At 31.6% G+C, this 15,372-nt stretch overlaps 1 protein-coding gene across 1 annotated transcript in view; it reads left to right on the top strand.

Moving 5' to 3' along the window:
• The window catches only part of lost (methenyltetrahydrofolate synthase domain-containing protein lost), a 37,311-nt gene that overhangs the window by 8,059 nt on the left and 13,880 nt on the right, over nucleotides 1-15,372 (top strand). Inside the window, exons 2-6 of the mRNA XM_088236567.1 lie at nucleotides 2,354-2,561; nucleotides 5,303-5,460; nucleotides 8,582-8,668; nucleotides 14,098-14,186; nucleotides 15,106-15,299. Coding sequence (XP_088092693.1) covers nucleotides 2,354-2,561; nucleotides 5,303-5,460; nucleotides 8,582-8,668; nucleotides 14,098-14,186; nucleotides 15,106-15,299 — 736 coding nt within the window. The remainder of the gene's footprint in view (nucleotides 1-2,353; nucleotides 2,562-5,302; nucleotides 5,461-8,581; nucleotides 8,669-14,097; nucleotides 14,187-15,105; nucleotides 15,300-15,372) is intronic.

The following is a 15,372-nucleotide window of genomic DNA, read 5'->3' as shown; positions in this document are numbered from 1 at the left end:
AGTGTTAACTTTTGTTTGCATGTGTGTCTTGCAGGAGTGAATCATCCATATAAGCGATTATGCGCAACTTAAGTATCATCATATTTGATCATCGATAATAACGTTTTATGGTAGGTTATATTTATGGGAAAATAAATAAAACAATTCTTATATACTATAAATTACCATCACCGTTTATATCTTCCTCCTAAAAGTTAAAGCTGTTAAAGCTTGCACAGCCCGTTCCTGGTGAACGAAGAAACTTCCTTATTAATTAAGCTTCTTTCTTCCTACAAAAATGTATGCTGTATTTAAATTCTCAAAACCGAGTTGCTGTTATTTCCCCCTTAAGTAAACTTGCAGATTACAGATATTATTTGAAGGTTGTCTGTTTAAAAAATTGTATTTCAAACATGATTTCCTAAGGACTATTTTTCTTTGACATGATGCAGTTGACATAGGACATGTGGTGCTCAATGTGGCCTTTTTTTGGCTTTATTTATTTCTAGAAGGTATCAGCTCAGTACTTAATTTTGACATTTCAATCAGTATATTGTTAAGTGTCCTCGGCACGGGTAACTCCAGTGAGGTTACATTATTTTTATTTTTAATCTTTGTTAAGAATGGAAAAAAATTAATAAATAAATAAATGCAAATATATCTACTGAATGTCATTGTGGTATTTTTTACTAAACTATTATAACAGTATTGTATTAAAATAGTTTAGTATATAGCTTTATATATCATGAAGTTTAACGAAAATTGTTGTTTGAGTTAACTTGATTATTGATAATAGTCTTATTTATTTATTATATATACGGCCTAAGCCAATTACAACAGTTACATGAAGAAACATAAATGCAAGAAACTGAACAAAAAGAACAAAACTATTTAGCAAAGACAAACAAGGGCAAAACAATAATTATATACAATATATTCATACAAACGAAAGACCTAAGACTTCGAGCTAAACCATGCCAATCCAACTTCATCCCACAGTGTTTAGTCGCGAAGAGATCTACGAAAAGCCGGAAGATCTATCCCAAAGAATTCAAAGTCATGTGATGAATTGACTAATCTACACATTCTGGACATTGGGGCATAAAAACCAAAGTTGCTCTTAGAAGATTTTATAAACAGCAGATTTTGACTTCTGGTGACACGGTTGGGAACATGAAAAGAAATTGATTGAAACAGAGATGGGACATCACTTAAAGCATTAAGTATTTTGAAAATGCATATAAGGTCAATCACAGTTCTACGTCTCTCCAATGAAGACAGATTAAGAGATTTCTCTATTTCAAAATAGGAATAATTACCCCTTTGTAATCCGAGCAACCATGCCACTTTTCTTTGAAAACGGTGTTGGACAGACTCGATATGGTCAATATGAGTCCTGTAGAATGGAGATCAAATAGGAGAAGCGTATTCTAGATGGGGTCGAACTAGTGAGCAATAAAGAGTTTTGATGGTATTAAGCAGAGAGATGATGTTAACAGAACCACATAAAAAGTAGCCATTTATATATATTACATATAATTTATAAATACTTCCATAAATATAAGGTATATAAATACCTAGGATAAATATGAAAGAACAAATTTAAGATCATTTTTGTCAGCTTCTATATTTTAAAAAATCACCTTTTGCCGCTGGTGTTGTCTTGTCTTCTTTTTTGTTTTCTCTTTTTTATATGAGTGGAAATTAGTGTGCCTAGTTTAGTTAGTGGTAAGCACATTTTCCCAACTTATAATTATTTTTTTAAAATTTGGGGCCAAATGGGTTAATAAATTTGGGAAAAATTGGCTCTTGGAATTGGGTAAAAATAGTTGAGCGTATTTATAAGTAAGAAAGTATATGAACAATGTTTTAAGTATGTCCAAATGTATGTAGACAGGCTGGACTTTACTTCCCGGGGAGTTATCAATACTGAATTCACCATTCTGCCTATGTTTAAACATACACATTTTCTCAACTTTTATTAATGTCAGTGAGTTTTATCTGGCTGAATTATATTATTTTTATTGTTCAGGCTTAAGCAGAATTGTTAATATACGCCCAGTAAATGCCTAGACTTCCATATTCCTTCTCAAAAATGTTTTCCTCTTTTGCAATCAATTTAAATCTCAATTACTTTTTGGGGAATGAAATTCAGCCTTGTTTACAAACACTTGGACATGTGCAAAATATTGATTATTATTATTGTCTCTGGACTGGGACCTGAAGCGTAAGACTGATCATTTTATCTTTATGTGTACTACAAATGGGCGGTGATACGCTGTCACAATTGTAAAATGAATGCAATTCCCTATGCATCATTGGGTGCAGATTATAGAATGATAATGTATTTAATAAATATGTTTTTTTCTTGTAGCGGTGGAAGTGACCAAGAAGGCTCTCCGTGACGGTGTATGGAAGCATTTTCAGAAGAATGCACTATGTGTCAAGCCAAACTACTCGTTCAATCGTATTCCTAGGTTCGTGGGCACAGAGGAAGCCGCTACTGAACTCACCAAAATGGACGAGTTCAAGAATGCCCAGCATATCATGGTGAATCCTGATAGGGCCCAAGATGTAGTCAGGTAATTTAATTTTATTATTGATTTTATATTCCTGTGAAATAGAACCAGGAGTGTTTCTGATTCAAAGGCTACTCTCGGGTAAAAATCCTGAAGATGGAAATCGAGTGGAGATAAGTCTGCCTTGCAGGTTCTGGGTTCGATTCCTGGTATTGTCAATGTGAAATAAGAACAAAGGCAGTCACAACATTCAATTTATACAAGGTAGTAAATTATGGAAAAAAAAATCCAAACTTAACCCTTAAATGCACACAGTTGCCATTCGGCAGCACACCTTTCAAACATAAATATTTATTCAAATAATAATATTATGCTCTCAACACTCGCTGTATTCAGTTGGCAACGTACCATGTGTAACAAATAGTTTGAGATTTTGTCCATATATGGTTTCACAACTACCCATTTTACCGGCCAAATTTTGAAATTTCACATTACACAAAATATACTAAATATCCGCGAAGAACCTCATTAAATTTTTAAGATGAATATATATATATATATATTTTTTATATTATCGTCAGTGTTTATGTAAGAAATATATTATATAATACTGTATCAGCCCGAAAATAACGCAATATTATTTACTAAAAATATTTTTCTAAAATAAACATTTGCATATTATTTGGGGTTAAAGATTAGTGAATTTTTCTTTTAATATGTTAATTTCTATGTTTAATTAAGTTTTATTTTTAAAAATCGTTACTTACGAATGTGCAAACTAAAGGCAACGAACCCTTATTTCTAATAAAAAGTACTTTAAATCAATATAATATTTTTTTATGCATTTTTCCTTCTTTTCAATAACTGATACTGCATGAATTTTTTTATTTTATTTTAAAATTTAAAATCATGCATTTAAGGATTAAGGTTAAAGATATGACTTGATAAACCATTTATAAATTAAATATAAAATAAACAATGTTTTTATTAGAGCCGCCCGTAAGAATGTGTTTATATTTATTTTTTTAATTATATTTTTAGTGTTATATTTTCTCAATTTTTAAAATTGTTTAATTTTTTATTTATTTTATTATTTTGTTTTGCATTTTATGTTTTATTTTTATGTTATTTTGTAAACTTGCCAAACACAAGAGCTAGACTCTTTTTTGGCAAGTTCAACCTTAAGTGTTTCATTTTTCTACTGAATGTATTGTTTATTTATGCTAAAATAAAGGTTTTTAAAAAAAAAAAAAAAAATATGTGACCTATTTCAAATTCCAAAATAAAATGAATTAAAATATTTTTAAAAGTATATTTTAAGGGTGATTCTTCACTGCAATATTTTACTTTGCCTCAGATGGTATTTGAAGTGTAAGACATCTTACTTCCACATAACAGATGATCAAGATGTGCTGCATAGGCAAATGATAATAAACCATGTTATTATATTTACCCTAATCAGCATGTGAAATCATCTGTGTCTGAGATACAATTCGAGGCAAGTTCGCTGCATAGTGTAGTAGTTGGGGTCTCAGGTTCGATTCCTAGCAAGAATGACATGAAATACATAGTTAAATAGAAGTTTAATACTATTTTCGTTGTTCCTGAACTGATGCTTGGAAGTAGCGATGAGACCACACCGTGTGTAGCGCACAATTGTAGTATTCACGCCGTGTGGCATATGAAGATAGCCCCAAGGTGTAAATTCACAGTACCAACCTAATAATTTTGTTTTGTGTGATAATAAATAATGATTTTGGAGAAGGCAATTTGACGGCTAACCTACACGAAACGTCGAGAAATAAATTTGATTAAAATACATAGAAAATTGTTAGTAATATTGTCACGTATAATATTAAAAACACAAACATAAGTAAAACGTATTACTGATTAACACCTCGCTAAAACTTCATACAGTACATTCCTAGGTATCAACATCCTGAAGCTCACTTCACGGAACACGATTTTAGTTACTAAAACACCCGCTAGGCGGGTCGCTAGGTATCATAATGTGTATACCGCACACTGATGCTAACTTAACACAATTTTAGTTAGTAAAACACCCGCCAGGTGCCGCTGAACATTACTCGTTTGTAGTGCACAATTGTGCGCTACAATTGAGTGAGCGTGGTGATGTGAGTTTTACATTTTGAATTGTATGATTTCCCATCGCTACTTGGAAGTGTAAGACTAGTCACCTCATCATGTGACAAATGATAGATACGCTGCAGTGGATACACCAATTCAGTGTCTTATGCACTATTCGGTATGGACAAGAGGATTATGATTTCACTCATTGATTTATTAAATAGACACATTCTTATACCTGGTACATCTTAGATAATTCCAAATCATGATACACATGCATTCATGTGAGAAAGATATGCATATTTTCTTAGTTCATATTCATTTCTGTGTAACTCGGTACAATAGATACGACACTAACTGACAGCTGTCAGTTTTATTATTTGTTTACTTAATAATATTTTTTTTAATGTACTTAAAAATTTAACTAATTATCTACTTATTCAATAAATCATCATGTATGTCTGAATAAAATGATATATCTGTGTACTGTTTTTCATAGTTACATTGTAAATAAAAGATTTTCACGTTACATGCAGTGGCATCATTCTTAGTAGCATTATGTCTGATCGCGACGAAAGTCTATTAAAGAATAAAGGCAAATAAGATCTACCTACGAATTCAAATGTCATCTATTATGCGGTTGTAATGTTTCTATTTAGTTACGTGTCATTGCCAGTTCCTAAAATTGTATTGACGTTTATTATATAAATCTCTAGGCTGACATGTCTGCAAAACGGTAAGACCGTGTACGTCCTACCTCCTCGTGTCAAAACCTACCTGATGACTAAGGTCAATGTGAAGGAGGACCCCACTGATGAAGACTATGCCAACGCGCTTCTTAAGAAGGGATTGGAAGAATCTGGAAATCAGATTGGTTTGTACCATTTCATTTAAATTATTTCTCATTTAAAAATATATTTTTATCTTTGTAATATCATCACCCCCCTTGATCCTTCACCCTTGATCCTGTTATTTCCTGTCAGAAAATGAGATTATTTTTTTATTTTTTTTGGCTTCTTTCATTTTTACACAATCATTTTCCTAATGTTATGTACATTATATTTTACACTTGGAATACCTAATAAAACGAATATCGTCACTTACAAAAAAAAATTCGTGAAGTAAAAATGGTTTTTAATGTAGGCTTTTGAAATTTTATTTCAAAATAATTATTTTGTTTTTTATTTTAAAGATAACTTTTGTTATTAGCGTTTTATACATATTTTATTCTTAAGAGAACACAATTATTGTTTCGGAAGAGCACTCCCCCATCGACAGGTAGTACAAAACTAATATTATTCATACAGAATATTGCTCACAGTGTAATCATAGAATCTATACAAAAAACAAACAAATAAATCAATGGTAGAACTTATCTAAGGTGTTAGCGTGTATACATGTGTACTCCAAAGGAAAGATAAGGAAACATGATCAATGCGGTAAAATAATGTTATGCGGAATTGGGGAGGGTCCAGCATCACATTGCAAAGCGAACATTGCCAATAAAGGCGAGAGATTATGAAATTTCTGATTATTAGATTGTCATGGGAATTTTAAGTTTTGTGGATTTCTATCATTTTAAGATGATTCATGTTACAGCCTTTGTTACTTTGGTGTAGGAGTTTTAGAATGTGATTATAAAATGAGTGATTATTAGCCATTATTTTATTTTTTTAAATTAAATAAATATTCACATTCTTTTGATTTGCCCAAATATTTAGTTTTGAGGGCCATTTTTAACGAATTGTAAATAACTCACTATTAGAAAATGGGAATCAAGTTGGGGTAAAGTGGGATTTGAACCACGGATGTTCGATTTGTTAGTCCGAGACACTAGCCACGGTATCATAACCCGGTTCAAATTATATGATCAGTGAATTCTGAGAAATTATTATTATTCAGGAAAAGGCGATGTTTATCAAGCCTAGTTTTTAAATTTCATGCTGTTTGTCAAATATAAAGTTTGTTGCATTCGCGGGTGATTTGGTAAATACCACTCTTTTATTTAGTTTAGAAGCATTTTATTATCAGGCTCATATTACATGCATCAGATTTTGTTTGATTTAATAAAATTATACAATACAACCTTGTATGGAAATGCTTAAGTTTAGAGCACTTAAAATTACTCTTTTTTTACACTCAGATTACCAAGTATTTTTAATTTATAACATTTATTCAAATATAAGTTATTATATAATTACTAGGAATTCCATCAAGAATAGGGAAATATCACATACTATGAATTCCAATAAAAACATCTGAAATGGAATTGTATTTTCAAAATCAATATGGATATTGTGTAAAAATGTCTTCATACATGACTGTAAAAAAAATAATAATTAAATAATGTGTCCCTACAAAAACGCGACATGTTCGGCCTTGATAATTGATAGTTCTATTTGAATTTCAACGCTCCCAAATAAACTTAAAAATATACCAAATTTTGCATTTTAAGGGCGTGTGGCCAATGTAACGGACCGTTTTCGCGGGAATTCAAAATTATAAATTTAAAAATGTTTTTTATGATACTATTAAGTAGAATTTTTTTTTTATCAACTGTATTTCATAGACCTTTATTAATCCAAAAATTCGGAATTGTAAAATTAACATGTGATATTTCCCCATTGTCAATAAATAACAAATGTAATAAAGAGAAATTATTGACACATTAAACCTGTTGATAAGTCTTATTTTGATATATTTTACAAACTAAGCTTAATATCTAATCTTAATGGTATTTTGTTTACTTTACCAACATATGAAATTCATGCTATTTCGCAACTAATTATTTTTAATATTGTAGGTAATTGCCACAAGTCAATATTATAAAATGTGTTTTTATTTAAACATTTGCCTTAGTAAATTTCTCTTTGTAAATTTCCACCTGAAATATATTTTTTAGTACAATTGAAGGGTACACAACTAAAACTGGCTCATTGCTTTTTCGATTTTTTTAGATATTATTGCCATTTTTTCCCCCTAGATGAATTCTATATTATTGAATATTAAAAATGAACAAAATCTGTCTTCTTGTATTTTAAATTGCAGGAAATAGATATGTGAAACTAGATAATTTTTGTATGTTCAAGGAGTTTTTTTTTCAAAATTTATAGTAGGAATTTTTGGTTTTTTTTTTTTCTGTGATTGTATGTAAAATACATTTTACTTTAATTTAAAACATGGCCCGTTGCCGTGTACTCTTCAATTGTGTATTATATTTCTTTTAGTTAGTTAATTTTTATACACTATTTTCTCATCTGCGAAATAAAATTAATGCAGGTCAAAATTTACAATATAGAATACACCACAAATAAATTTAATAATAAAATAATAAGGAAAGAAAATATGGAAACTCAGTTCGGGAGAGTAGTTATAGAAACAAATTACATTTCAGGCATTTCTTAAAATAGATAACAGGAAGGAGCATTTTAAACACGTTGACGGTTATACCTGCTATAGCTGTCAAAAGCTCTCTTAGGAAAGGACGGCCATAGCTATCAAGCAAAAAGACATTGGTAGTGAAAAGACAGTTATAGCCTATGTGAAACTGAACTATTTATATGTTGCGAGGAGATATTGTGTCCTTATAAAAAAACCGTCAGCAACAAAAGTGTCTCGGTATGTTATTTAAATAAGATTTACTTCAAACCATGAACTATGGTTTGATCAGAAGTGAAATATCCCAATAATAAGAAAGTTATGTGTTTATATGTGAAAAAAGTGTCAACTGATGTGCTAATGGAATGAGCTAATGATTGCACAGAAAGGGGCTTACTAGAGAAAAATGTATTATGTAGGGGGAATCGAGGGTTTTCTCTCTATGCTCTCCATGTTCAGAGAGATGAATAAAATTCTCAAATAGGATACTTAGAGCATTTTGGTTGTGAAAAATATTTTAAACATAATATGAAAAAAATTTAAAGTTATCCTATGTCTAATGATTGCCCAGCCCCTCCCTTCAATTTATTAAATGTATAATTTATTAATTATTTCAGGTCTCGATGATAACATAAAGCTAGACATGATTGTTATTGGATCTGTGGCAGTTTCTAAAGATGGAAATCGCATCGGACGTGGTCAAAGTGAGTATAAAGAATACTTTTCTTATCAATATCACTCGGTCTACGATTGCCTATTCCAGTGCATAATTAAATTTTAGTCCGAAGTGTTACGGAGTGCGAAAAATCAATGCATGCATGGTATTTATAAATGATCTAAAGACAGAGAAGTGGTTTGGTAACATGGAACAAATTAATGATGGTAGAATGGTTATCGTGAGTACGAATGAAAATGTAATAAAAGAACAACCCAAAATGACTTTAAAGACGATCAGATAAATCAACATCATAATATTAGAGGATAAAACACGGAAGTCCACTTTTTGCTAGTCCAAATTTGAAAATGCAGAAATTATCACCATAAGCTATTTTATATGTGAATAACCAAAGTCCAATTTGTAAAAATGTTTTTTAAGTTGAAATAAAAATTTGAAGTAAACTTTGTATTAATGCAAAAAACATAACTAGTTCCAGATACACTATTTTAACCTCTTGGTATGTACCACCCCAAGCCTGGGGCGGGCAAAATCTTGCTCAGATAGCGTATTAGGCCCTACAGTCGGGACTAAGTATTTATTTTACTTAAATACCCAGATACAGTAAAACCGCGATATAACAAAACACAATATAGCGAAAAATGAAGTATATTGAAAAAAATTAAAATTTATTCCCTAAAACCATTTTTCATACAAAAATGCATTTATTTAATTAAATCCCGTTAATATGTACAGCAAAATCATTTTTGTCCCGTACACAAAAATGCCAATATATTCACATAAATTTATAACAAAATAAAAAAATGTTAAAAGACGAAAATATTATTTTGCACTTTCAAAGCCTCGCCGCTGCTGCATCTGCCGTATGCGAACGGTTTTATGGCCTTTTCGTTGGCACGCGGCAGTCTTTTGGCACCTAGAACTGTCAAAGTGCATGTCCATGTGCGTGTGTATATATGTAAGCACGTGTGTGAACACTGCTGAGTGGCGAGTACGTCAGTCCGTCTGTTTTGTTTTTTGAAGCCGCCCAACATTTTGTCTCAACGGCGCGTAACTTATACATACCTAGTATGATTTTTTTGTTTTCTACTGTACTATCTAAATTTTAATTACTTTGACATAATATATTATATGGGCAATTTGATAAAGAAAACTAATTTATTTTGTATATTTTTGTTTCACCGACCGAAAAACAGCTATTTCAAAATATCACGTGGTCTCAGGCATGCCTTTGGCAGTTGTTAATAACTGATTGTTTCGTGAATTTTGTGTGTAATTTACCAATTCACCCACTCGTTGCCTAGTAGGTAAATTGGTTCAGCCGGATGAATCTCACCCACGTGATAAAGGTTTCAGATCTATTACATTATGAAAGTTAACAGATGGAAGAGTTGAGGAAATCTGGATGTTGAAACATAGGCAAAATGGTGAATGTTACACAGTGTGTAAAGTGGCCACTTAAACCAGCCAATGACAGGTCATAAGCCCTGTAAATGCCTAGACTTCCATATTCCCTTCACAAAAATGTTTTCCCTTTCTGTTGCGACAAATTTCAACAGTATTATCAATATAATAGTGAATCAAATGGTACAACATTGGAAGAAATTTATGTTTTTTTTTTTAGCAACTCTTCTGTTGACGAGTCTCGTTGGAAAAAACTCACTGAAAAAGTATTGTTTAATTGAATTCAATAAAAACAAAAATTGTTTAAAAAAATATATAAAAAATTTGAGATTTTGTCGAGTGCTGAATTGTCCAAAATAAAATAATACGTTCAATGGTTGACAACTTCAGGAAAAATATAATATTTATTTTAATAAGATTTTTCATATATAGAAAACGTAAAAGGCCAAGTTTTTTTTTTATATTAATAAAAATACTTTTACTGTAGGAAATTCTTAAAAATAAATTAAAAAGTTGTATAAAAAAAACTCACTACTGAGATATTTTTTTTGTAATATCTTACTACTGTAGTAGAGGTTAATATGTAATATTATTATCTAAGAAAATCATTATTTTGCATTGAAAGCTCTTTATAGGCTGAAATTATCTCATTTGGTGCAAAAGTTATGATGTTTTGGAAATCGCACAATTCAATGTGACTCCCAGGTTTATCCTTTAAGGTACAGAGATTATTTCTAGGAGAAGTATTGTATTTTTTTTTCAATTACGTTATCTGGATTAATCGAGTCTGGATTAATTAAATATCTCTTATTATCATCCAAAACAATAAGTACTTATAGTAAATTATTTATCGATATCTAACTATGCATTTATTTGGATTGTTGCGCGGTATTGTCGAGAACACTGAAATTATGTGGAGCATTAGTTTTTACGTTTTTTTTACCTTAGACAGCGCCAACATAGACTGTTCCACATTACAATACACAGGACCGACCTGCCAATGGTTATTCCTGTTGGTAGGGCTACCTCTTATGTTGAACAATATTACTTTGGACATTGATATTTTTTACGTCTCTGAGGGAGTTTTTCGATGCAAGATTCTCTTACTTTTTTCAACATTTTCCAAGATATTTGTTTTATTGACTTTTTTATTTTTATTGTATGTATGGATTAAGATAAATATTTGAATTTATTACAATTTTTCAAATGCTAGAAACTTCATAATTGAAAATAATTCATTTACACTTAGTACAAATATTCATACTCTTCTTAGGGATATTTTGTATGTAAAAGTAATTACATAATTTATGTTTCTCTCTTTTATACTTCACTTTTTGCAGTTAAAAATGTTGTACTTATCAAATTAATATTTCTTTCAATTTGGACATACCTGTCAATCAATTTTCATTGTAAACAAAGAAATTGTTTGCAAATCTACCAAAGCAGATAAGGCATGGTCTTTCATACAGCAGAAAGACATCGTCTCTTGTATACGGTGATGCAAATGTGTAGAAATCGTAAATTCCTGCCTCGAAACAAGCACTTGTAGTAACATAACAAAACAAAATATCTTGGTAAACCACTCCGACGTAAAGCGAATCATTGGTTTGTTTTTAAATTATAGTAAAACCCCCTTTTTACGTTTTTCAAAGGAGCAAGAAAAAAAGTGTAAAACTGCGGAAAGCGCCAAAGTGAGGAAATTAAAAATGTATGGAAAAAATTAGGAAAAGAAGTAAATAAAAAAAAAACGAAAATAAATTTTTGAATTTGCGTAAAAAACATAAAATATTTTTTCCCTTAAATGTTAGGAAATTTTGTTTATCACTTTTTTCAATGGCATCACTGAAAACAACTGTCATAATATAGTTCGCGGCTTTTTAAACGATATTTTTTATAACTTTTATTATCAATATTTTGTATGAGAATGTATGCAGAAAAATGGGTCCTGAGCATTTCGGTGTAAAAAGCGGGAAAACGTAAAAACGAGGAATGTAAAAACAAAATTTGACTGTACATTTATTTGTATCAAAATTCATTGAAAGTGCAGTATTCATTAAAATATAATTTTTTAAATAAATCGTTACTTTCTAAATATATTATCCGCTGAGGTGGGCCAACAATGTATGGAGAAAATAAAAATTGTTTTTCTAACTGTTAAAGTGAAAAAAAGATTGCTTAATAATGTATTTTAGCTGCATAAAAGTTTCATAAATATTAGACAACATTTTCTGTCTCCGGACTTGGCCAGAAACCTGACGATTCGTTTTACAAATAAAACTTTTTTTTTTCTGTAACAATAAATCCTCTTTATGTGTTGTAATACTTATCAATGTAGCTGTTTAAAAAAAAAAAAATATCCTTAACCCTTCCAGGCCCAAGGGGGGTGGGGTATCTAGGGTCCCCCACATGGTATATTTTTTCAAATACTTTTTTGTTGATACATTGATATAATTTTTTGCTAAATCCTACTCATAATGTTAAGAATGTATCAAAATTATTAAAATATTTTGCTGCCGAATTCTTTGAATAATAATTCACATTTGTCTTTGCTTCCCCCCTTACAATTCATCGCTTTACAGTTAATTATTCTTCTATATGTTGGTCAGTCGGTGTATATAACAAGCCATAACAACAAAAATACATATTTATTGCTTTACGTTTTACATGCATTCCCCCTCCCGACTCCCCACTGTACTTTCACCCCAAATTTTGGCACGACATTAGATATGTGCTGTTCAACGCGTCACATCGAAAGCAGCGCAATGTCATGCAGGATCCTCTCGCAACACTATTTTATTTTTTAAATATATGAATTTTGTAATGACATTTATTCGTTACGTCATATTTACAGCATTTTACCTGGGGTATTCCTGGTACCCCCCTCAGGAACACGTGGATTTTCTTTACTTGACTTGAAAAGGTTATCAGTTGCTATGCAAATTTATCTAGGTCAAGTAGATACAACTGCATGTTACATGTTTAGTCATATTATTGAATTATCTTCCATACATCATAAGGAAATTCAGTCATTTGACACTTGTTTGAATTCATAATGACACCCACATTTTTAAAATCATTAATTTAAAGTTTATGTTTTAGTTGTCAACCAATAAATGAACATTTTTATCTCTTCACAGCCACAATATGTCAATACCAACCTTCTCGTAAATTAAATTATTTATTTCAAATGACACAAGTAAAATTGAAATTTCTGAAGCCGGAATAATAATTGGAGTGCGTGCGTGAGAAAGTACAAAAAAGTAGAGAAAATGAGATCGGTGCGCAAAGATTCAGTGGTGTGACATTTTAATCTGAATATAAATCAATAGATGAACAGAATTGAAGAAATGTAAATGCTCAAACATAAGCAAATTAGTGAATGATAGCCTTGTAAATGTCTAGACCTCCATATCCTGTTTTCAAAAGTTTTCCATCTTTATTGATGTCTATCAATCATTCTGTACTTGTCTGTAAAGATTTGGACATACTCAAATGAACAGTTTAAGTACCTTTATTCACGATATTTTGAGTTTGTCCAAATGTTCGTAGACAAAAGACTGGATTTCACTCTCTTGGGAGCCATTGGATTAACAAATTACAACAGGGATGGAGAACATTTTCGAGAAGAAAATATGGAACCATATATTCTCCATTCCTGTTGTATTCCTTTTATATGTATTTCAGCAGACATGGAGAACATTTTAAATATGGGAACAGAAAAGTCTAGGCTTTTAAAGGGTTTATGATCATTGGTTGGTTTAAGCGATAGGTCATTAGCCTATTGTTTGATTCTCAAATTATTGTTAGTGAAAGTGCAATTAAGTATGTGGCCAGGGCGGATGAATTATAGAGTTCTGTGTGTGAAACCATAGCCTAATGCGGCGTTTTCCAACCGTCGGTTCGCGGACCAGTACCGGTCTGTTAAGATGTTCTGCCCGTCCGCAGAAATGCTTGTCAAGATTGGGAAACACTGGTCGAAAGTTTTTGACTCGATAGCTAGTCACCGTATGAATTCCACTAGCCTTTTTTTTAATGGACATATTTTTTTTACAGGTAAATTGGATCTTTACCTTGGTCTTCTCAAGCAAATAAACTTCATCACTCCAGAGACTACTATTGTTACAGTTGTCCACGATTCTCAGGTTAGTTATTTATTCATTTACAACTCCTTACATCGTCAGACTGGTCTGCTGAAACCCTTTACCTTGGTCTTCTCAAGCAAATAAACTTCATCACTCCAGAGACTACTATTGTTACAGTTGTCCACGATTCTCAGGTTAGTTATTTATTCATTTACAACTCCTTACATCATCAGACTGGTCTGCTGAAACCAGTAATTGATCTACAACAATGGTTCCCAATTTTTTTTGCTATTGAACCCTAATTGATCTATTTTTTTTTTCGGAACGCCATCTCGACAATAAAAAAGTAAATTGACAAAAATGTTATTTTTAAGACCCATGACACCTTATTGTTTGCATGCTTTATGTTTGGCTTGAAAATAAATACTATATTTTGAATTTAGAATCTTCACTACGTATTTAATGTGAAGAATATTTTTTTTCGCAGTTTTACTTTAATAGCTATAAAATTACATTTAATGTCTGATAATCGAATACCGAGTTCGGGAGTGGCATCCAGTCTAGTTTTGCCGCCCTAAATGCGCAGGTATACATAAGTTACAAATACAAAATACACCATTACATAAACACAAAGAAAATCCCACTAAGGCGTCTCCTGTGTGTGGGGTGGGTATTTGTTTTTGATTATTCTGAAATGGGGAGTGTTGGATCAGAGAATGTGACACGTTACAATGTCGAGTGACATTAGCGGGCGCTACTCATGGACAATTTTGTTGCGTTATGAAATTGAACAGTGCTAATTGAATCCGAAACATCCCGAATGAGAGACGTATTTCCGAGTGGTACCGAAGCATCCCAATAGATAACCCATCGGGTATTTACCCGGACAGCCAAGTCCGATCAGGTAAACCAGAGGCGTTGCCACCCCTCCATCGGCTATTCTATACCAGATCATTTGTGACATTTTGCATTTTTAAAGGTCATCGATACAATCCCTCCTGAAGTCATGAGCCCCCATGATTTCCCCGTGGATGTGATTGTCACGCCAAATCAAATCATCAAGTGCACCGGCAAAAAGGCCGACCGCCCAACCGGAATTGTTTGGAACCTGATCACGGAAAAGAAACTCAACAACATCAACTTGCTCTCTACCTTCAGGGACAAAGAAATTGAGTACGTATTATTGTTAATCATTACCAGTTCTCATACCCAAAATCTTAACTGACTAAACGACGGTGGATGATTT

This window comes from Micrasema longulum, unplaced genomic scaffold (genome assembly GCF_059751315.1).
Source record: "Micrasema longulum isolate JH-2025_06_02 unplaced genomic scaffold, ASM5975131v1 h1tg001570l, whole genome shotgun sequence".
Lineage (NCBI taxonomy): Eukaryota > Metazoa > Arthropoda > Insecta > Trichoptera > Brachycentridae > Micrasema > Micrasema longulum.
The sequence above is the reverse complement of the archived record's forward strand: the minus strand, read 5'-3'. Positions and strand labels throughout refer to the sequence as shown.